The 24,219-nt window shown below is 48.1% G+C and overlaps 1 protein-coding gene across 3 annotated transcripts in view; it reads left to right on the forward strand.

The window, feature by feature from the left end:
• QRICH2 (glutamine rich 2) overlaps positions 1 to 24,219 on the forward strand; it is a 450,378-nt gene that overhangs the window by 160,930 nt on the left and 265,229 nt on the right. For all 3 annotated transcript variants that reach the window (XM_085616929.1, XM_085616930.1, XM_085616931.1), the window contains exon 4: positions 1,373 to 1,474. In XM_085616929.1, the coding sequence (XP_085473055.1) occupies positions 1,373 to 1,474 (102 nt within the window). The remainder of the gene's footprint in view (positions 1 to 1,372; positions 1,475 to 24,219) is intronic.

The raw sequence follows: 24,219 nt of genomic DNA on the forward strand, positions 1-24,219 counted from the left end.
TCTGATAAAACGGAGGTGATGACATTCGGGAGCTTGCAGCCGGCATGGTCCCCACAGTGGTGGCCATCTCAGTTGGGTCCCCCCCCCCAACCGGTAGTCAAGGTCCGCAATTTGGGAGTCACTTTTGACAATAAGTTGACTTTCCTCCATCACGCCAACGCTGTGGTATCATCTGCCTTCTACACCCTAAAAAAAATAAAAAAACTACTTCCTTACTTACCACAGTCCGCGGGCAAAACACTTATCAGCACCTTAGTGTTCTCAAGAACCGATTATTGTAACTCCCTTCTTCTGAACGCTCAGGAAAGGGTACTCAATAAACTCCAGACGGTGCAAAACGCCGCGGCCAGAACCCTACTACACATCCCCAAATTCACCTCCACGTCTCCTTACATCAAAGAGCTACATTGGCTCCCTATTAGGAGCCGAATCAAATTTAAGGCTCTGTGTATAGCCTACAAAACTCTGAACAACTCCGGACCACAGTTCCTAAAAAAAGCCCTCTGCCCAGTGGAACAACCTAGGACCTTACGATCGTCCTCAGCCTACTTGTTGAAAGTCCCACGGACAAGAAAGGCCAGCTGGGGAGATAAATGTTTTACTATCGCTACTGCCAAGCTGTGGAATACACTACCACTCCACATCAAAACGGCCCCTACGCTGCTCAAGTTCAGAAAGAGCCTTAAAACATGGCTGTTCTCTGCCTAATTCCCCCTCATCGCAAGAAGTGAGTTCTGTAATCGATAGCGCCGAGACACCCGTACGGGTATTTGCGCGCTTTAAAAATTGCATAAAATAAAATAAATAAATAAATAGATATGCAGTGTGCGTTGTGTGTTGGCATGTTGTTGTTCCCTCTAGTTGTGAAGTGTGAGTCCATGTGTTGGTATGCTGTCACTCTAGGTATGCCGTGAGATTACTGGGACGATGTGCTTTGTTTGTCCTTGTGATAGCATGTTGTTGCTCCCTGTAGATATGCAGTGTGCGTTGTGTGCTGGCATGTTGTTGCTCCCTGTAGATGGGAAGTGTGAGTCCTTGTGTTGGTATGCAGTGAGATTAATGGGATACAGTATTGCAGCACATATTGATTTACAAGTCGTGTGTTGCCTTGTTGTCATCTCCTCTAGGTGTGCAGTGTCTGTCCTGTAGTAGCATGCTTTCTCTCCATGTAGATGTACAGTGTTTGTGATGGAGTATTGTTTTTGCTGTTTGTGTACAGTGTGTATTCTTCTGAGGACATCTTCTTGCCCTCTAAATGTCCTCTGTAGGACCCATGATAGCATGTTGCTGCTTTCTCTGGCTGTGCAATGTGTGACCTGTAACCCTGATTCTTTGTTTCTTTATTCTTTCCTCTTGCCATCTGTTTGCACAGAGAGACATGGAAGAGAAGCTCAAGCAATTCCCTGGCCCGGAGGAAATGAAGAAAATGGTGGAGTGGGAGGTCCTTCATGACACTTTGGTGAAGAGTCGCACGGTGGGTGAAATGTTGATTTAAACTGAAGGTCAAGTGAACTGGTCGGGTATAGGAGACAGCAGGCTGAACAGTGACTGCCATTGGTCAGGAGGTCCATGAGCTCTAACTTACCACCAGTCCCTTGTCAACTGTGTTGCCTCCAGATTCTAAGCCGGCAGCACAGCCGACAGGCCAATCGTATTTTCGCAACCTCCATTGGTCAAGATTTGATGAGCCTTAACCTCTCTTCAGTCCCTTGTCAACTGTATTTCCCCCAGATTCTAAGCACTTTTAGCATTTTTTCTCAATAGAAGTTATTCATTTTAAATACTTATTGAATGGATTCAGTTTTCTAACTGTAAAATGTCATGTCTTACACTAGTCACTGATCACTACAATCAACTTGGTACAAAAATCCCAACTTCACACCCTCTCCCCTCCGAAAAAGCCCAACGGTATTCTGTACTGATGTCTCACTTTGGTCACAATTTTGCCAACTCATGAGCATCTTGCGATAATTTTAATATCAGATCCCCTAGGAGCTGATAGTTCTTTGTACTGTTCCTTTACTGCTTTATTTGTATTGTGTGGTTTGGTCAGGGATCCCAGTTAAGTTTGAGCGTATGCAGGAGCAAGGATAGGGGACAAGTGGTGGTTGAGCCTGCAAATAGTCTATCAACTGCTTCCATATGTGTGCATGGTTAGCATCTCCGTTGCCTTGATTGTCCACAACCTTCTGGAATGGTTTACTATGCTGGCAATGAAGTAAATTTCAATATCGTTCCTATTTCCAATTTAGATGCTAGCAACACATTGGATATCCAAGTCCAGTCCTCATTTGTGATGTCTCCCAACCCCTTCAGTTTCAGCCCAAATACAATTATTGCTGGATCTCCTGGCACACAAAATTCAATTACTTTCATACTATGGCTTACAATTTCTTTCCAATATGGAGTTAGGATGGAAGAGCTCCGCCAATATATAAAGGTCTTATGCGACATTTCAATGTCCTTTATGAATGTCTTCTATGTTTCCACTTTAGTGCCAGCAATGATCATCTACTCCCGGAAACATTGTGTAATCTATTAGGCCTCCCATTCCAATTGAAAATGATTTTGTAAAGAAATTCTTTCTGTTTTACGCAGCAAGTGACTTTTGCTATGTTTTGCCATACATAATGTTTGCCATTGCTCTACGGGGATCTCCTTGCCTAATGCTCTGTTTCGGGTTTTCATGTATGTCCTTAGTGGGAGGGTTGCCAGTGCTGGATAGGGGTTTTGTAGATGTTGGTTATCAACATTTTCTAGTGTCTTATGTGGTGAATAATCTTTCAAAGTTTAATTTCCTTATGCCTGCTTCCGCTAGTTTTGAGAAGGACACCTTAGGTTTTAATTTATTGTATGTATTATAATGTTTTGTTACCCTTTATGGTAAAGTCTGCTTTGCATTCCTCTAGTGTTTTGACTTTTACCTTTGTGGAATAGGTCTCTGATCATCGTAAAATCCCCATCTTTCCATTGTTTAAAGTTACTTCCTTCTTTAGCTGGCGGAAACTCCGGACTGTCATGTATTGGGGTGAATTGAGACGTAAATGTTGTAATTTCTGGCTCCTTGAGGTTTCTTCCCAAATCCTATATAATGTTTTGGTTATCCTGGACACACATTTATTTGCCAGTCTGTAATTTTCTCAGGATCTACAAAGGTAGAATAGGGAACATTCAATAAAAGCTTAGTCAATGAGTACCTAGTATATTTTACATTCAAAACCTATTATTAACTGAGCAGCTGTATACTCGGTATCCAGAATTGAAAGGTCTAGTCCCTGCTCCATATTAGTGCAGTGTATTTTCTGAGCTATTCTGGTTTTTTTTTACCTCCCAAGATCAAGGCGCCCCCCAGCTCTCTTTATATCACACAGATCCTGCTTTGAAATGTGTATCAGCAGTGCTTGAAAAGCTTATCGCAATCTAGGGATATATTTATTTTCAGTTGGTACATAGAGGAACTCAGACTGATGAAACACCATTGCAAACAACTGGAGTGCAAATGGAGTATGAGCCAGGACAATGCAGACAGGAGTACATTTAAATCTAGCTTAAGACGCTACCACCAAATGATCTAGACCACCAAATGCAACACTTTGGCATACCGCATCAATGCCAGCACCAACCGAAGCAAAGAAATCTTCACCATTGTGAAAGATTTCACCTCACCGTTGGCCGCCTCCCATTCGATCACCCCCTCGCAGTACCTCTGCAACAATCTCTCTCAATTCTTCAACAACAAAATCACCACCATCTACAACAGCTGCAGCCTGCAACAGGACCCGACAACCTCACCAAATATCTCCTGATCTTATCCAAAGAACCAATGAAAACCACAGGGCCCATCATCATCCCAGAAGAAAACTGCTGCTACTATAACAGTCCATCCACTCAGGGGCGCTCCATCTTACTCCTGCCCCACCATACCTACTTTAAATGGGATGCAACCTTTCAGTCCCATGCTCACACCAATCCTGAATGCCACCACCTCTTTTGTGACCTTCCTAGATACTTGTAAACATGTAACTGTCCCCCCTATTGCTGAAGAAACCTCTGCAGACCCTTCAACACTCGCCAACTACCGACCGATCTTCCTGCTACAATTACCGGCCAAGGTCGCAGAAAAAAATCATTAACAGTCACCTCACTGAATACCTCAACGACCTCCAACTCCGTGACACCACACAGTCTGGGTTAAGCCCCAACCACAGCACCAAAACTGCCCTCCTCACCACCACAGATGACATCCGCATGACTCTTGACATGGTGGCTGTCATCCTCCGGGACCTCTGTGCAGCATTCAATACAGTTTCCCACCCCATCCTCATCCAATGCCTACACAACATCTGAATCCAAGGACATGCACTCCAATGGATCTTCTTCTTCCTGACTGGAAGTAGCCAGTCAGTCAGCCTAGCATCATGCTCCTCGGATTCCCGCTACCTCATTTGCAGAGTTCCACAAGAGTCGTCCTTGACCCCTACCCTCTTTAACGCATACATGATTTCTCAAGCCAGCATCATCTGCTCTTATAACATCAACATCCTCTCCTACACCGAAGACACACAACTCATTCTCTCCCTCACGGGCAAGACACCCTGTACCCGTATCATTGCAATGCCTGTTTGACTGAAATCGCCCACTGAATGAAGACCCACTGACTAAAGCTGAACACTGACAAGACCTAAATTGTGCTCTATGGAGAGAGAACATCACTGTGGGACTCCACTTGGTGGCCAAATAGAGCTAAGACAGACACCCATCCCCCCATTCATGCCAAGAGCCTCTGGACAGAACACTCAGGGGCATGCCCAAATGACCCTCCTATACCTGGGCATAGAAACATCTAGAATATATAAACAAATGGTATAGAGGGATAGATCATTTTTTCAGTTTTTTGCACAAGAGTTTATTAATTACCTTGGCAAAAAGCCTATTTCTTATGGCAAATTTTGATAATTATTTTTTACTGGCACAGATATCCAGTGGTGAACATCAAAACGAACGGTACACAAAACTAAACACATTCGTTACATAAATACAAAGATACATTACGAAACAATACATATATACATACTCATGTGTGGAGTAGCTTAATCCAAACTCTTTTCCCCTAAAAATATTTCATAAAAATGTACACTTCTCGATCCTAGTGATACATTCGAAGGTAATCCTATAGGCAAAACAAGGGTATTAGCACTCTATCTTGATTTGTAATACCAGCAAAATATGTTCTAATTCCAACAATGGGTGGACTCCTCCTTTTTCTATGTGTCGAAGCGTTCGCGTTTCAGCCTCCACTTTCCTTATGGCTTCCTCAGGACAGGGATATAATCTGTATATACATCCACGTTAACCCAGTCTCACTTCAAACAAACCGGAGGGCTTCTACTGTGGCCCCACTCATCGGTGGCGGGATCCTCAGTTTCCTTGTGTCTTCTGGGGTAGACCTGGCATTCTTAGTTTACCTCCTCGTGCTCTCAGGTTAATTTCTTCCAAGTTCTATTTGTCACCACCGTGCTCCGTAACCATCCGTCAATCTCCTCCTTTCGTATCAAGGGAGCGCGGGCCCGCTCCCTTGATACGAAAGGAGGAGATGACGTTGTTGATGATGATGTTTTGCCTATAGGATTACCTTCGAATGTATCACTAGGATCGAGAAGTGTACATTTTTATGAAATATTTTTAGGGGAAAAGAGTTTGGATTAAGCTACTCCACACATCAGTATGTATATGTGTATTGTTTCGTAATGTATCTTTGTATTCATGTAACGAATGTGTTTCGTTTTGTGTACCGTTCATTTTGATGTTCACCGCTGGATATCTGTGCCAGTAAAAAATAATTATCAAAATTTGCCATAAGAAATAGGCTTTTTGCCAAGGTAATTAATAAACTCTTGTGCAAAAAACTAAAAAATGATCTATCCCTCTATACCATTTGTTTATATATTCAAGAGCCTCTGGATAACCACTGACAACAAACTCAGCATGACCACCCAAGGCAATGCTGTCACCACCTCAATCATCAATACACTGTAGATGCTGAGGAAGATTTTTAAATGGGTTCCAATCAGTACCCCGAAAACCACCATGCATGCCCTGGTCACAAGCAAGCTGGAATACAGGAGCACCTTCTAGGCCAGGATCAACAAAAAACTCAGAACTTGTCGACCAGAACAACTCTCCATCTCCCACGCCACACTCAGATCCTACCAAACCTGAAGGAGCTGCACCGGCTCCCCATTCACAAACGAGCACAATTCATATTCCTCACTCACACTTTCAAGGCACTGCACAACACTGCTGAGCATACCTTAACACTCGCATCTGCTTTCACAAACCTTCCAGACACATCCGTTCATCCAGACTCCTACTTGCACAAATCCACATATACGGAAAACCAGATCTGGCGGTCGAGCCTTCGCCTACATCGCTCCTAAAGTGTGTAACGACCTGCCGCTACACATTAGAGACTCCTCCTCACTTCTTGAATCCCGCAAGAGGCTGAAGACCCGGCTTTTTGAGTAGTCCCCCTAGGCGTGGCTAAACTCACACCTGCTCAGCGCCAGGATAACTTTCTGGGTGACAATGTGCTTTACAAATCTGCATAACAACATGACAATGCTACTGCTCACCTCAGCCAGGATATAGAGAGGATCTGCCTCCTGATGAGGTTCAATTTGATGTTCGCCAGCAGCGATGAGTAATTTGCCTTATATAGTTCCTGAATTAGTCAAAGTTATATTAATACCAAGATATTTACCCAGCAAAATGTGGCGATGTCTGTGAGCTTTCCTCAGATTTTCTCAGATATGCCAATGTCCAACATTTCAGATTTATCTAGGTCTACCTTGAACTAGGAGCTCTATCCACAATTTCCCAGAAATTCTATTATCACTCGTATTGATGGTTCAGTAATTGTTAAGATCATCTGCAACGAGGTATATTTTATGTGTCATACCCCCAACTTAATTTCCATCGCCTCCACTTTTTAACTACATTTTTGTCCAATGGTTTTATAAACAGGGTAAACAAAAGAGGGGAAAGAAAGCATCCTGCTTATGTCCTTCTCTATAATTCGAAGGATTCTGTCCTGTCACCATTTATAACTACTGATGATGTGGAATTGAGCCCGCGTCCATCGTGGCCACGTGGCACACATCTGAGGAATGACAAATCCACTTGATCAACCTCTTTAGTTTCCAAGGCAAGTATGAGTACAGGAATGTTCAGTTTGTTGGCTTTCTCTACCTGGTGTACTTGGTTTATATTATTGTTGGTCTAACTATTATAACCCCCCCTTGGTCTGGGTCTCCCCTTTTGGGCATTACGTGTTCTATTCTTTTGACTGGTATCTTGATGAAGATTTTCAGATCACGACTGAGTAAAGCAATGGGTTTATATGAGCTCAAGATTCTCTCGGTTTATTTTCTTTGTGGAAGGGGTTACTCCTCCTATTTCTCTGAAGGGTTTATAGAAGCTAGCCAAATGAGGTATTATGATTGAGGAGCATCTCTTATAGAAATGTGCAGCTATGCCATCTAGGCCTGGTACCTTATCAAGTGCTAAGTAGTCAGTGACCTCTCTCATCTCACCTGTTGTTATGGGGTTTTGTAACTGCTCTGTTTCCTGTGGGGTTAGAACTAGTAGATTAAGGTCCTTCAGAAAGCCATCAATGATTTAATGATTTCTTAGTTCTACCCCATATACCTTCTCAAAGAATGTAACAATTTGTCTTTTCTTTTCTCCTCTTCTTTTAATTCCCGTATCTTTTAATATGGTGAGGATTAAAGTTCTCGCTGTATTCATAGTCTAGGAGCTAAATTATTATTTTACAATTTTAAAGCATCTATGCCATAAGTAGAGAATAGAAATTAAGAACATAAATGGGGTGTTGAGATTTACTCATCTATTCAGGATACTTACAATGCAGTCAGATAACTAGTAAAAATGCCAGCATTCTGAGTTCAGTGAGAGTGGAGAAGCAATATAGAGCATAATGGGGCAGTTAGCCTGCCTGTGTGCCTGCCTTGGGTGAGAATAAATGGGCAGCTGCTAGTAGACTTAATACCCACTTACTGTCAGGCATCTACTTATTGCACTTCTCCTCATTACACACCTTTGGCGTTCACCCCTTGAAACGGGGTGAGCAATTTACAGCGGTTAATATTCCCGTCGATAATGTGTTAACCAATGTTCGCGCCCTGAGAAGTGGGTGAAAAGTCTGGTATTGTAAAACATGTGTCAGTAATATCGTTCTGTTAGTATCAGTAGAATTTCAAATTCTTTTTCACCTATTTTGATGCCATGACTCTTTCACCGACGTTTATTACAAAGGCCAAGGGTTCAAGAGAAATGTGCAAACAAATAGAGAAAGGGGATAGCCTTATTTTATAACCCCAATAAATGATAACAAAGAATTATTTTTCATCTGATTACCTCGCTATTTTTCATTTTTATATTCGATACTGTACTTTGTGTTAATTCTTTTTGAGAACCTTTGTCAGAGTTTCACGGAGGATGGTGTTTCTTATAAATACTTTAAATGTACATCTTCTTTGTGTTTAGAGAAATAAATGTTTTTGAATCAAAGGTACCTCTCTTTAGATAGTATGTATGTATGAGCTGTATTGTAATTGACTCACTCGCCCATGTTTTATTAAGAACTTGATGTCATTGTGTAGCAGAGATATTGGCCTGTGTGTTATTGCAATCACCATGGCCTGTTTCGGTGTTTTAAGATGATAATATTTTCAGAAACAGAAATGCTCTTTTATGTATCGCCATTGTGACGAGGTGCAAAATGCCTTTTGGAATCGCATACAGGAGTCCCTGGAAAATTCATCTGCACGTGTGGATTTTCCATCTTTTAAAGTGCTCTGTATTGTCTACTCTATCGGCAGCTGAGATTTTCTAATGCTTTTTTTTAAACGTCTGCATTTTTTTAAAGAGGTGCTTCTGTGATGATGTACAGATTGTCAGAACATGATGTAAATTGATCAAGGATCAGTACTTTCCCGTCTGGATCAATGTTCCTTGGAGGCCATGTACATCTGTGGGAGGCTGTAACAAAGTGATTCCTGCTCTTTTGCCCATTCTGAATTTTTTATGTTTTGTGTAATGTGTGTTCTGCCATTTTCAATGCTGCTGATCTACATAAAGTATTTTCTGTTTATGTCGTTGCTATTTTCTTTATCGCAGTTTCACCCTTCGTCCACTTCTTTTTATGATTTTAGTTCATAATCACTTACTTATTCTCCAAGTTGATCAGCGTTTTAATCTTGGTGGTGGAGTGTTATTATGTTCAAAGATTCTTTTTTCTGTAACACTAACCATGCCAAACTGTGCTTCTTTTCTCTGCCCCTCAGCTTATACTTATTTTTAGCAGCGCTTCTATAATGAAATACCTACTTGTTCTTTTTTTCTTTACACATTATTTCCGTTGTCAAATTCTTTTTTATATCAGATCACATTTCCTTATAGTTGAAAAGCTTTCCAAATATCACCTCTTTTGAAGGAATACTCTTTGGATAACTTTGATCTTCAAATCTTGCACCTGCTTACTGCCCTTCTTTACCTGGGCACAATTCTAGAGCTATCGTGTAAATATTAGGTGTTTGCTTCTTACGCTGTTCTTATTCTCACTCTCTGCAGTTCAAGAAAGCCACATATCACATTGACGATAATGTCCCTTGTATTCTGGATGACCAAGATACTTGACTCATTGTCCAGCCTAATTTCTCAGCAGCATTTGCCAGAGTCCTCATCTGTGCGCTGTTCCATATTTTATCCATCACGCTTAGCAGTTTTGATCCTTCTTCACTGGGTAAAATTAGTTAATGTAATATTGAATCCAACCATTCCTCTCTATTTCTTAGCCTAGCGATGTGCCCCAAGTTTAAAGTCTAGCTTCAACCTTGTTTGATGTCTTTATGGAACCTCTGCTTGATCTGCTGGATTGAAGTGGTATCACCATGTACATTTATGCGGATGATACCTGTGTATCTTCTAGAGACAAAGTGCACTGTGGTGACTTTCTAGGTAGAGTTGAGAGTTGGATAGCTTCTTTCTCCCTGAAACAATTCACAATTGATATTGTATTGTTTTCTGAAACCAACAAATTACCATCAACACACCATAGAGGCATTCATGAAGAGCTATCAAAAATACAGATGGCTGTCTTCCTTTACCTGAATGTAGTTTACCAGCTTTTTCTATTCACAAACATTCCCAAGAGTGTGCCTGGAAAGCTACACCAGGCTCTTGGAAAAGCCATTTGATTTCCCTACAGGTTCCTATTCCTGCTGTGTTGAGTTCTCCATATCAGACATGTCCGCATAGGAGGAATAGGATCCCCTTTGCAAATGCACTGTTGATTTGAAATGTTTTCTTTGTGTGTGCAGAAAATACTTTTCCTCGTGGAGAAAGCCATTCACCTAACACTCAGCAAATCTGAGTGTGATCCATTCCCTTTCGCATAGAAAGTAATTTATTCCAGCCCTATGCTGGAGTACGTTTCAAACACTTTCCAGGAATAAAAGAAAATAGACTACAATTTGGGAATGCCCACAAAAACACGAGTTTATGGGTATGCCCAATCCAAACCACGCCTGGAGCGCCCTATTGCCCACCCTTGATTAAAATTTATCGATGCCAAGATCTCCACATTTGTGGCAGAGAGCTTCGCACACGTAGCTGGTGTAGAGAGCCACCCGGGCTCTCCCATACTTTGTTACTACATGCACTCCTTGGGGTGGGCTCAACCCGAGGAGATAAAATAAACGGCAGAAGACCACTCGGGGTCTTCCTGCCAACTAGTAATTACTGTGTGGACCTGAATTATTCCAAGCGCTGCGTAGGCCCATACTACCGCGGCCCCGCCGTGCTACATTGGTGACGAGGCCGGTCTGAACCCCGGTGCTCGGTCCTACCTCTGGCGGTGCTCGAGTCGGAACCCGTGTCACGCCTGGTCACGTGTTGCGCTGCCTACGCCCACGACTCTCATCACCATCAGCTGCCCCGGATCCGTGAAGGCGTCTGCACTGTCGTGCTTGCAGCCGCAGGGATCCCACCCCTGCACGGGCACCACGCTCCTCCAGTGACATCCTGCACGTGGTCGTCACCACCGCGCGAGTGCTGTGGCTCGCAGGGTGCCCACCCTTGCACAGGCACTGCTGCGCAGCCTGCCGTGATGATCTCGACTGCCTGCTACCTCGACTGCCTGCTTCTGGTGCCGGCCGAAACCCGCCAGTGCCTTCAGTCGAGACGCGCGTCAAGATCCAAGCGAGTGCCCTGGAGCAGCTGGAGCTGACGTGCCTGCATTCCCTGGAGGCCGCCTCACTTCCGCGCTGTCAAGTGCGCACCACCTGCTGCTCAGCCAACCTTCCCACGCACATTGAAGGGCACACAGGAGTGCGCAGGCCCTTCACAACAGTTGGAAAAAAAAAAAAAAAAAAGGAAGGAGGACACAAAGGCACAAGCCCACGCTGCATGGTGGAGAGGGAATAACAAATACACACCAAGACAGGGAAGACCCTTCTAGCACACCAGGCACCAGGCTGCCTGATCTGGAGTCTGCCCCCACCTGCAAGGGATCACAGAGTACCCGCAACTAGCCTGCAGGACCAAGCTGCCAGCAAGACCTCCACGTCTGCACGGGCACATTTCACCTGGACTGCGGCAGGCCCACAACGTTGCGCACAAGTCCTGGCACGCGATGACCGCGCAAGCCGGCCAACCACAGGCCGCAACGCACGCCCGCAAGTAGGCGACATCCCCAAAAGGAAAAGGGGGGGAGAACAAAGCAGGGCGCAAGCACGACACCAACATGAGCATGCAACCGCAAGCAGGTGCCGCTGGCCTGCCGGCCGATGCTGGCGATCAACAAAGGGGCACCAACGTCCCGCCCCCAAGCCATGGCCACGCGGTTGTGGTCCCGCAGCAGCCTTTCAGCAAAACTACCGACCCGGCCACAATGGCCCCATGGTGGAAAGCATAGATTGGACAACTGAACCACTATTTCAGGGGCACCAGAGAGACGGACGGTGCAGTAAAAAGATCGCTGCTCATATACTATGGCGGCACAGAATTCGACGATCTCTTTGAGACGCTGCTTGACACAGGGGACAACGACGGCTATGAGGCGGTGGTCACCGCGCTCGACAGGCATTTTGACCCGCAACTGAACCCTGATTTCGAACGTTTCAAGTTTAGACAAGCGTCGCAGCCCGACACTGAGTCTGTGGACATGTTCTATGCACGGCTGTGAAGGTTGGCGAGCTGGTGCGCGTTCGCAAACCAAGGAAAAGAAATACGCGGCCAAGTCATCCAAGGGTGCCGCTCGGCGCTGCTGTGGAAACTGATCCTTCGGCAACCAGGGATCTCCCTGGACGAGATTTTCATCCTTGCCAGGTTTCACGAACTTTCAGATGCCCGGGTGTGTGAAATGGAAGCTGCCCTGCAGAGGACCATAGCTGCGCCAGCCCCGCTGAAGTACACGACCATCAAGGAAGAGAGGGTCGAGGCCATACAACCACACTCAAATACAGCCTGCCCTGCACTGCAGCCGTCTACAAGCGGAGCGTGCAGCAACTGCAGAGTAGAACACCCGTCAACAGCGGTGTGCAGAGCAAAGGGGAAGATGTGCTCCCGCTGTGGAAAGGTAAACCACTTTGCCAAAGTGTGTAGAAGCAGCCGGTCTCGACAGACTTTCCCCAGGCCTTGAGGAATGACACGATGTCTAAGCCAGGTATCGCTCGACGATACACAGTCACAAGAGAATGGAGCGACGCGTGGATGCTGCCTCGTGCTTGAAGAAGATGACCACGAGGTGTTTGTCATATCTTTCGTCAGCAGGTCAGGCAAAAACCGAAGGCCACCCCCGATGTGCTCTGTCCTTGCAGAGGGTTAGCAGTTCATGCGCTCATCGATACAGGCAATGTCATGGACTCGGAGCAGTACGAGCCGCTGTTGCCACGACCCCTTCTCGCGCCAACCAAGGCCAGGATCTACACATATGGAGGGACGCATCCTCTACCCCTCAGAGGGGTCATCAAGGCTGAAGTCATTAGTGATGAACACGTCACGAAGGCCAACTTCCACATCACGGAAGGGAGGAAAGGCACCCTTCTCAGTTGCCACACTGCAAAAGACCTCGGCCTGGTTTTCTTTGCTCGTCAGGTCGATGACTCTTACACTGACGCCATCCAGCACGATTTCCCGGCACTGTTCACAGGGCTCGGCAAGCTGAAAGGAAAGCAGTTCAAGCATCACATCGACCCCACCGTAAGGCCGATGGCCTTAAGACATCGGAGGGTACTGTTCAACCTCCGCCCCCAAGTAGAGGCGGAACTGAAGAAGTTAGAGGACCTCGACATCATCGAAAAGGTATCCGCCCCACCCCGTGGGTATCCCCGTTGGTCGTAGCTCCCAAGCCATAACAGCCAGGTGCCATTCGGCTGTGCGTGGACATGAGGCTTCCAAATGTGGCAGTCAAGAGGGAGCGTCATCTCACACCCACCATGGATGACATTGTGGCAGACATGAACGGTCCCAAGTGGTTCTCTAAGCTGGACCTGAACGTGGGGTTTCATCAGCTGGAATTGGAGCCTGAGAGCAGGTACATCATCACGTTCTCAACCGTCGGAGGTACAGAAGACTGAGTTTCGGGGTGTCGTCTGCAGCTGAGGTCTGCCATCCAGGAAGCCCTGTCCGGTCTGCAAGGCATCATAAACCTGAGTGATGACATCCTGGTGTCCTCGAACACACTGGAAGAACATCACACACACCTCTGTGCCACCCTCCAGCAGCTACAAGACTGCGGACTGACCCTCCACAAGGCCAAGTGTTCCTTTTACCAAGAGTCGGTCGACTTCTTTGGCTACATCTTCACCAGAGAAGGTCTGAGAGTGGACCCTAAGAAGGCGATGGCCATCCGAGCGGCAAGCACCCCAAAATCCCCCACAGAGGTCTGCAGCTTCCTCGGCACGGCCACCTACTGTGGTAGGTTCATTTCGAACCTGGCCTCCTTGTCTGAGCCAATCCGCGCTCTCGCTCGCAGTGACTGACAATGGGAGTGAAACGTGGCTGCCAACACGGCGTTCAATACCATCAAGACAGCCCTCATGGACAAGACGGTCATGGCCTACTTTCACCCAGGTCGACGTACGGAGTTGGTGGTGGACGCAAGCCCAGTGGGACTAGGAGCTGTCCTCCTACAGAAGCATGATCGGGAGTCTTGTAGGCCAGTCGCATACGCCAACCGGGCGCTTTCCAACACTGAGACCTGATATGCCCAGATCGAGAGGGACGCCCTGGCCATAATGTGGGCATACCAGCATTTTCATCTCTATCTGTACGGACAGGAATTCCAGGTAGTGACGGACCACAAGCCGCTGCTCCCACTCTTCGCAGTATCCTCAAGGCGGTCACCTCCCCGGTTTGAAAGATGGGACGTCCAGCTGCAGGCATACACCTTCAAGGTCGTGTTTCGTCCTGGAGCACATAACCCAGCAGACTACCTCTCGCGGCACCCCTAGCCACCGTTCACTCGAGCCCTTCCTACGGATGTGGCATACTCGGAAGAATTTGTGAAGATGGTCTCGTACAAGGCATATCCGAAAGCAATGACGTTGGAGGAGATCGGCCTAGCCACGGCCGTGGATGAGACGCTTGCCAGGGTGAAGGATGCTCTAATAAACAATGGGTGGACCCATTTCCTGGACGGAGCCCACACACTTCGGGAGGACGAGAGCCACGCTCAGCAACAGCTCTGGCAGATCCGACTTGAACTGAGCGAAGGGGAGCAGGGCGTCGTCCTGAGAGGGCACGTCATCGTGATTCCCAGGGCACTGCAGTATCGCATCATCCAGTTAGCGCACGTGGGGCATCAAGGGATGGCAAAAACCAAGGCCCGGCTGCGAAACAAAGTCTTGTTCCCAGTGAAGGATACCCAAGTGGAGGACATGGTGCATCAATGTCACTCGTGCACTATCACAGGCGGGGATCCGGCACCTTCCCCAGTCATCACAGAAGAGCCTTGCAAACTCCCATGCTATAAAGTCAGCATCGACTTTGGGAATTTTCCGAATGGGTGCCACACGTTGGTGATCATCGATTCATTCTCTAAGTTTTCAGTGGTGGAGGTGGTGGCCTCCACGGCGTTTCCCCACGTCAAGAAAATCCTGGACAAGACATTCGCCCTCCTAGGCCTGCCGGATGAGATCCGGTCAGTCAATGGACCCACGTTTCAAGGTCATGAGTTCCAAGAGTACATGGAAAATAAGGCGATCCGCCACAGGAAGATCACCCCTCTGTGGCCTCAAGCCGACGGGGAAGTGGAACGGTTTATGCGGACCCTCAACTGAGCTCTACGAATTGCAGTGGATCAGGGGATGGACGTTGAATCAGCACTTTACCAGTTTCTAGATGCCAACCGGCAAACGCCACATGGCACCACCAAATGTGCTCCCGCTCACCTGCTTTTCAAAAGAGTCCCAAGGGACAGCATCCCAGCCGATCCAGCGTGGAAACCTCCCAACAGAGACGACGCCGACACACAGGCCAGGAGGACTGTCACCAACCGGGAGGCGAGTGAGGCCGAGGAGCAAAAGAACCACAGCTAAAGGTGGGCGAAAGCATCGTGGTGAAAGACATCCGGGCTGGAAATTCAGGACGCCGTACGAACCGGAACAATGGACCGTTGTCAGGGTGCAAGGGACCATGGTCACGGCAAAAAGAGGACAACACGTGGTCACCCGGAATGTCTCATGTTTTAAGAGAGCTCACGGGCCGGACGCTGGTTTAGAGGAGGCAGAAGATCTGGATGCAGCACAGCATCTCCCGCCCGCCGGCTCACCAGAACCTGTGATCTCCCCACCAAGACACCCACAGGCTGAAAGTGGAAAAGCTGCGGCTGCCGCTCAAGGGCACAGTCAAGGTGCCGGTACTCAGAATCCCTCTCACACCCAGATGGATGCAGGGGCCAGTTCCAATCCCGGAGCCAGAGGTATGGTCTCCGGCAGAACCCTGCACCTAGCCAGAAGCTGAAGGACTTTATGTGCACATCCCTCTAAGCATGCCGACTATGGTTGACGATCACTAAAGAAAAGGAGGGATGTAGAGAGCCACCCAGGCTCTCCCATACTTTGTTACTGCATGCACTCCTCGGGGCGGGCTCGACCCGAGGAGATAAAATAAATGGCAGGAGACCGCTTGGGGTCTTCCTGCCAACTAGTAATTACTGTGTGGACCTGAATTATTCCAAGCGCTACGTAGGCCCATACTACCGTGGCCCCGCCGCGCTACAGCTGGGTATATGCCTGCCAGGAATCCCTTTGTTCGGCATAAGGTGTAAGCAATAGAAGGCTCGTATTAAATTGAATGCCCCTGTGGGAGTGTTTATCTAAGAGATGACGGACAAGTGGGTCCATTGCAATTATAAAGAAGAGTGGAGAGAGGAGGCAGCCCTGTCTGGTCCCCCTTGACAATTTGAAGGAGGGAGAGAGTGCGCCGTTTAGCTGTATTCTAGCCATGGGACACGTATATATAATAGTGAAATCGCTGAAATAAACCTAGGAGGGATGCCCAGCCATACCAGCATGGCCCTGAGAAAGGGCCACTCCAGCGAGTCAAAGGCTTTTTCGGCGTCCAATAGGGCCGCCCCAGCTGGAAGAGAAGGGTTGGCTCTGTGGATGGTAGCGAACAAGGTGCGCAGGTTCAGTGCGGTAGACCTGTGTGGGATAAAACCCACCTGCGCGGGCGATATCATCTTACCAATGATCAGGGAGAGCCTATTAGCTAGCATTTTCGCTAGAATTTTATAATCAAAATTCAGCAGTTAGAGGGGCCTGTAGGATTCCACTGCTGCGGATCTTTGCCGTCTTTGGGAAGGAGCATGACATCTGCTTCTTGCAGCGTGGGGGGTAGTTCACCCATCTCAATAGCTTCCTGAAACAAATCAATGAGGTGCGGGGCTAAAGTCTTTTTAAATACCTTCTAGAAACCGCCAGGGAACCCATCCATGCTGGGTGCTTTTGAGCCGTCCATATCTTCAATTGCTTGAGTCACTTCGTGGACCGTGAAGGGCTCAGCTAGGAAGTCTCTGTGCACCTGTTCCAGCCAGACCAAGGCCACCTTGTCCAGAAAGGCGTTGCTGGCCGCCGGGTCAGGAGTGACCCTGGTTCTGTAGAGGTCCTGATAATAAGAAAATACCATGTTGTTGAAGTCTGCACAGTCAGTAATCAACTCACCATTCGAGCCGCACAGTTTGGTGATATACTAAGGTCCCCGATTGGGGTGAATCAGTCTGGCCAGTGTGCGTCCAGGACGTTCACCCTCCCAATACCGTCTGGCTATGGCATATTTCCCTAGAAAGTGACCCTCCCTTTCTGCCGTCTCATGAAATTCCGTCAACAATGTCGCTCTAAGTCGAAGGTCAGGTTTAGAATGGGGAGCCTCTTGAGATGCATTCAAGGCGATAATTTGGCCTCGATCCCAGCTAGTGTGCGGCAGAGATCCTTCAAAATACCTGCACTTTTAGAAATGCATATCCCCCTGATGTAGGCTTAAATGCTTCCCACAATGTGGCTTTGGACTCCACAGTGTTTAAGTTAAGTTCAAAGTATTCCTCCACAGCTGCATGCAGCTCTTCTTCAAAGACTGAGTCTCGGAGGGCATCTCAGGTAATCGCCACTGCCCATCCTGTCCCCGGCATCCGCAACCCAAGCACCACAGGAGCGTGATCAGAGAATGTGTGCAGGAGGTGGGTGACTCAGCTCAACCAAATAGCAACGCTGGGGTTAAGTAGCCAGTAGTCCAGGCGGGTCCAAGTGTTGTGAGGGGCAGAGTAGTGTGTGTATGCGAGTGCATCTGAGTGCATATGACGCCACACATGTTAGCCGAAGAGCATCAATCAGTGTGGAAAGTGTTCTTCTAGCCCTGGGTTTTGGATCAGATCAGGTGGCAATGCTGTCAAGTCTGGGGTTAGGAGAATGTTAAGGTCGCCCCCAATGCAAATGTGATCAGCTCCCATTGCGTCAATGCAGGAGTGGAGGTCAATAAAAAAATCTGGGCTGTCTATATTGGGCGCATAGACGTTAACCAGGAGTATCGTATTGCAAAGGAGCCAGCCCTTCACCAAAATGTACCTTCCTGCCAGGTCAGAATGCACCGCAACTGTTCTAAACGGAAGACGCTTATGCACCAGTATTGAGACCCCCCTCGAGTAAGCGCTATAACCCACAAAGTACCTGTTGGGACCCCAACTGGGGGCAAAGTTTGGAGATGAGTGAGGGGGAAGGTGCGTCTCCTGGAGAAAGGCTATATCCGCCTGATGGCGCTGCAAGTAATGAAACACCTGCTTACGTTTGCGTGTATCATTGAGCCCCCAAACGTTCCAGGGCATCAGGGTGATTTTCTCATTATGACTAGTGTTACGTCACATTAATGATATTCTCAACAATTCTGTGTAGTGCATCACAAGACATAGTGTTAGACATGATAAATAGACTGAAAGGAAAGAAACCTCATTAACCTAAAGAAACCCTACCCCCCACCCATCCCCATACCCTTTACGTAGGGGAAACCCACATTCCCGAAGAGATACATAAGAAAACGTTGCAACAGTCAAAACAGATAAACCACAAGGAGGTGCCAAAGCACAGGGGGGGAGGCAACTCTACAACCTATCCCCGGGCCTGAAAAGAGTCTCATAGAAACAGATCGTGAGGACCATAATACAAGCGGACCCTTAAGAGTCAGTGAGTGGAGCAAGTCAAAAATAAGTTCAGTACTTATCACTTCGTTGACCTGCGGTGGGGATATCAATTTGCAGAGAACAGTTCAGACCTGGCGCTAGAGCCCAACAAATGAGGAGATCGATCGGGGATAGGCGATGTATGCAACTGGGCAGTGTTTGAATGATGTCTGAGAAACTCCTGCACCTCGGCCGCGGCATCGAAGACCCTAAATCTGCCATCAGCATCCACCTTCAAACGTGCAGGGTAGAACATCCCGTACTTCAGACCAGCCTTCCGAAGAGCAACTTTGACTGCTCCGAACTTCAGACGGGCCTCATGTACCAATGCGGTGAAGTCAGGATACAGCGAGATAGAGGATCCCTGCCAATCCAGAGACCCCCACTCCTGGGCCAAGGTCAGGGTGGTGTCTCTGTCTTTAAAGTTCAGGAGCTGTGCCATGATCAGACGAGGTGGACATCCAGGATTGGTGCAGGGACCAAGAGTCCGATGTGCCCTCTCAACGACAAAAGTGGAAGTGAAAGAGTCACTGCCAAACAGATCACACAGAAGGCTCTCCACAAACCCATCAAACCGCCCAGTGTGCGTCGATTCCAGAATACCTATTATTCGAATGGTATTCCGCCTTCCCCTGGCTTCCAAGTCTTCGTTCTTCATGGCAATGGTCTTAAGCACTTTTTCCATCCTTTCCAGGCGTTTGGTTGCCTGGGCCGAACCGTCTTCCAAATCCGAAATTCTGCCCTCAGCTGTGTCCAGCCACGTGTCATGCTTGTCTATTCTGGCCCCCATTGTGTCCAGTCTCCTGTCTAAGGCATCGAATGGTGTGTCCAGCGCATTGAATCCGGCCCGGAGTGCCGCCATCAGGGCTTCATTACCCGGTCCAGGGGCCTGGGGCGGGCCTGCAAAGTCACCCCCCTCAGCCATAGTGCCACCGGTGGGGTCAGTTTCACCCGCTGTCTTCTCGAATGGCAGTTTCCACTGTTTCAGGTCTACTTTCCCCATGCCCGTGGAAGGCGAGGGGTGGGGCACAAAGGTGCGCCGTGTTGGGCATGAATGAGGGTGGTGGTTGGACCTCTGATGGTAAACAGAGGGGCGGATTAGTCGGCCTGGTCTTCGGCACAGCGATGGCTACCACTGGAGTCGGAGTGGTGCTTGCGGAATAGGCGACACCTAGCCACTGCATAGGAGCATGGGGGTAAAGGGCGGGGCTCGCTGGAGACCGGAGTTCGTCGGGAGCCCAGTGCAACCCTCGCCGTGTTACTGCCGTGTCTGGAGCTGCTGGACTGGCCGTATATTCTGGGGGATTTAGCGGAGCTTCGGGTCTACGCGGCCATCTTGGTCCATGGTCCGGCCCGCCCCCCAACAGCAGCTGATTCTTCATTAAAGACGCCATAGAAAAGCTGCCAGTTCTGTATTGGCTATGCAACTCTGATTTGCTGTTTCTTGAAATCTGTTTGATCTAATTGTCAAATACACACAAAAAGGCCAACTCTTTTTTATTATTATTTTTTTTCTTTGTTTATGGGACTGCCTTTTGCTTACCTGCAGTGAGCTACTTCGATTTAATTTCAAGCAGTCATTTATTTTTTTGTTCGATTCTTTGAGCATTTGCCATATTATGGTGTGTAGGAGGATTTGGCTATTTATGGATTCTGAATGGGAATAACACTTAACGATACAGACATCTACCCACAGATTCCTTACCTTCGAATTTTCAGACTCGATCTGAAAGATTTTTCTTCAAGCAATACCCTGGTGTGTCAGTAGGTGGCATTGGTGAGCCCCGCGCAATGTCAGCAGCATCATCTGCGCCAGAAGTGATGTCCGTGCCACCTATATAGGTGCTAGATCCACGCACTGGCGTAAGTTCTTTTCTTTCTCTGTCAGTCAAGCGCTTATCCGTGAAGAGAGCCACCCTGTGTCACTTTTTGACAAGATTTTTTTAACTTTTTGTCAATTCCTTTTTTGGTGTGTAGGAATTAATGTCTTCAGGGTTCAACCCACGTGGCGCCTCTCACAGCGCCATGTCTGTGACTGACCTGCATTTGCTTTGCCTGTGGTGTCTGGAGTGCTGTTCCGACTGCCGGGTTATGTCTCCGAAGGTTTTGAGGGAGTTGGCCATAAAGCTGCTTGCATTCCGGCAGGCAACACTGCGTCATTTGGCTCCTCGGAGGTCACAGTGCCCGTCAAGAGGAAGGTCCCGCACTGCTCCAGGAGTCCCAAGTCTTCTCCATCCCACTCGAAATCGTTGGGACATTCAGGTAAGAGGTCCAAAAAGTCAAGAAGTCGAAGCGTGCTTCAACTTCTCCCCGTCCGTTGGCCATCATGATATAGGAGCTTAGGTGTTCAAGGCCTCATTCTTTGGAACCTGCACCGGGGTCGGCTCCATGCCTGCCCACTTTTCCGTGAGCCGGAGCAACCACCACTCAAATTAAAGAGTTTTATGAGGCCATGTGTCTAATTTTTGAGCGACCTGATCCCTCCAGTGTGCATTCTGGCCTCGCAGGGTTTGAGAGGGGCCCTCAGGTTCTGCCCTGCGGCTCCAGCACTGGCGCCAAGGGCATCTCATGGATCCAGACCGGGGCCTGTCATGTCATTGTGACCTTCTCCAGCGTCGGCTGGTGCCCCCTGGCGATGGCAGCTCCATTCTGATTCCTGATGACCCGGAGCTGGTACCTCGTGGACTAATGCCAATTCTGGTGCTGGCAAGACCTCCAGGTCCTAGGTCATTTCGTGAGCCTTATTCAGAAGGGCTAGGAGTGGGAGAAGATTTGGAGGGGTCACTGGACCCTTTAGAAGAACAGCCTTACGAGGGAATGTACTGGTATGAGGAATTGGGTGAGGCCAGTGGGCTGAATACTTCTCCAGATACTGGCATGCTTTCTCCCACTACCGTGGCTCTGGAGGAGGGAGCGTCTTATACCATGGTGGTGAGAAGGAGGGCTGAGGTCCTTGACCTTCAGCTTCCTTTAGTGACAGTCAAGACTAACATCTTGACAAAGGTGCTTCAGTTAGGAGTTTCCTCCTCGGAACCCTTGCTTCCATGTAATGAGGCCCTCATGGATGTCCTACCAGGCACCTGGTCCAAGCCCAGCACAGGGGCTCCTGTGGACAGGACAACTGCCTGCTGCCACCGCCCTGCCCCAGGTGACCCAAACTTCCTCACTACCCACCCCACCCCAGAGAGTTTGGTAGCCCAAGCCTCTACCTTCCAAAGCGATTTCCCTGCCGATATTCAGGATATGATACCCATGTTTCAGCCTGTATCCTGGATTTCAGTGAGAATGACTCTGAGGCTGCTGGGCCTCATCGCCTCCAGCATCCTGCTAGTAACACATGCCAGATGGCATATGTGGGTTATGCAGTGGGACCTGAAGATTCAGTGACCGCAGATCAGAAGAATCTCTTTGACATGGTCTAGATCAGTGGTGGCTCACGACCCGTGATTGGGACAGAGGCAGACCCCTCTCCCTTTCCCAACCAAATGCGTCACTCCTGGGATGGGGCAATCATCTCGGAGAGGTGGAGATCAGAGGACTTTGGTCTCTGGCGAAATCCATACTCCACATCAACCTGTTGGAGCTCCAAATGATCCGTTTGCCATTGAAAGCCATTAAGGGAAGGGTAGTGCTGCTGTTCACGGACAACACCACTGCCATGTGGTACTGCACCAAGGAAGGCGGGGTGGGGTCGTGGACCCTTTGTCAAAACACCCTGCGTCTCTGGACATGGTTGGACAGCAGAGTATATCCCTGGTGGTTCAACACTTGGCAGGTTCTCTGAACACCAGGGCAGACAAACTCAGCCGTCGTTGCCTAGCAGATCAAGAATTATGTCCCCATCCGGAGGTGGCGCAAGATCGCTTTCAGCAGTGGAGAGAGCCTTGGTTAGATCTGTCCACCTCCGCCAAGAACGCACAGTGTCAGCCATTTTGCATGCAGGAGTTTCCAAAGTATCTCTCGCTCTGGGACGCTTTTCATCTTGAGTGGAGCTTCAGCCTCCTGTACGGCTTTCTGCCCATACTACTCCTGCCCAGAGTTCTCAAGAAAATCAGGGATGACTCGGCCCAAGTCATCCTTGTGGCTCTGGACTGGGCACAGAGTGTTTAGTATCCCGAGCTCCTGCAAATGAGCCTCGATCATCTGATCAGGCTGCACCTTTGTGAAGATCTTCTGTCAGCAGCAGGGAAGGAGTTCTCCAACCAAACCTGTCAACTCTTCCCCTTCTTGCGTGGAGCTTGAGTGGCAGCAGTTGACCTTCCTCCCAAAGTGTGCAATGTTATTCTGGCAGCCAGGCATCCCTCCTCTAAGCTGATATACGCCTACCAGTTGAAGACATTTTTAATATAATGTACAGAGAAGTCTATCAACCCTCTTTCTGCTTCCCTTCTTGATGTTTTACTTTTTATGTTGACCCTTGCCCAGCAGGGCTCTGCTCTTGGCACCCTGAAAGGGCATTTGTCTGCTTTGTCTGTTTTTTTAGGTTGCCATACCAACCCTCCTTATTTAAGTCACCCATTATACACAGATTCCTAAAAGGCCTTGTACATATGTTTCCACCTTGCCCCGTCATTATGCCTCAGTTGGATCTTAATTTGGTTCTCACCTTCCTCATATGTGCTGCTTTTAAACCCCTGCACAATATCCCCTTCCGGATGCTCACAATTAAAACAGCCTTCTTAGTTGCAATTACACCTGCCAGGAGGGTGAGCTAGTTGCAGGCTCTATTGTCCAAGCCCCCCATTCTTGAGTTCTTGACTCACACTAGAGCCTCTTTCCTCCCGAAAGTGGTACCATCTTTCCATGAGGGATGTCGGTGTCCTTGCCCACTTTCTATGCTCCTCCACATTCCTCTAAGGAAGAAGAGCGTCTCCACCATCAGGACCCAAAAGAGCGTTGTCGTTCTACCATGACCGCACTAAAGACTTCCAGCCAACTCTTCGTGGGGTATGTTGGTGTGAAGAAATTTTATTTTATTTTATTTATTTTCTAAACTTCTAGAGCGCGAACAAATACCACGAATGGTGTCTCGGCGCTGGGCAGACAGAGAGGCACTTCCTGTGCATTATTGAGTGAATAACCAAGTCTTCACTTGCTTTCTGAAGAGCAGCAGTGAAGAGCTGTTTTTTATGTGATGGGGCAAGGAGTTCCAGAGCCTCGAGGCAGCTACCAAGAAACGTCTGTCTCCCCAAGTGACTGTTCTCACTCGTTGAATGCATAGGGATGCGGATGAGGCAGATCTTAACGCTCTCTTGGGAACATACAGCTGCAGTGATTCCCTAAAAAAGTCGGGTCCTTGGCTATTCAGTGCCTTGTATATAATACACAAAGCCTTGAATTTTGTTCTTTTTTTTACTGGGAGCCAGTGCAGTTGGTAGACGACGGATGAAATAGGCGCGAACTTGGGAGTTTTGGTCAAGATTCGTGCAGCGGCGTTCTGCACCATTTGTAACTTTTTGAAGACCTGC

This window comes from Triturus cristatus, chromosome 7 (genome assembly GCF_964204655.1).
Source record: "Triturus cristatus chromosome 7, aTriCri1.1, whole genome shotgun sequence".
In the NCBI taxonomy this organism is placed as follows: domain Eukaryota; kingdom Metazoa; phylum Chordata; class Amphibia; order Caudata; family Salamandridae; genus Triturus; species Triturus cristatus.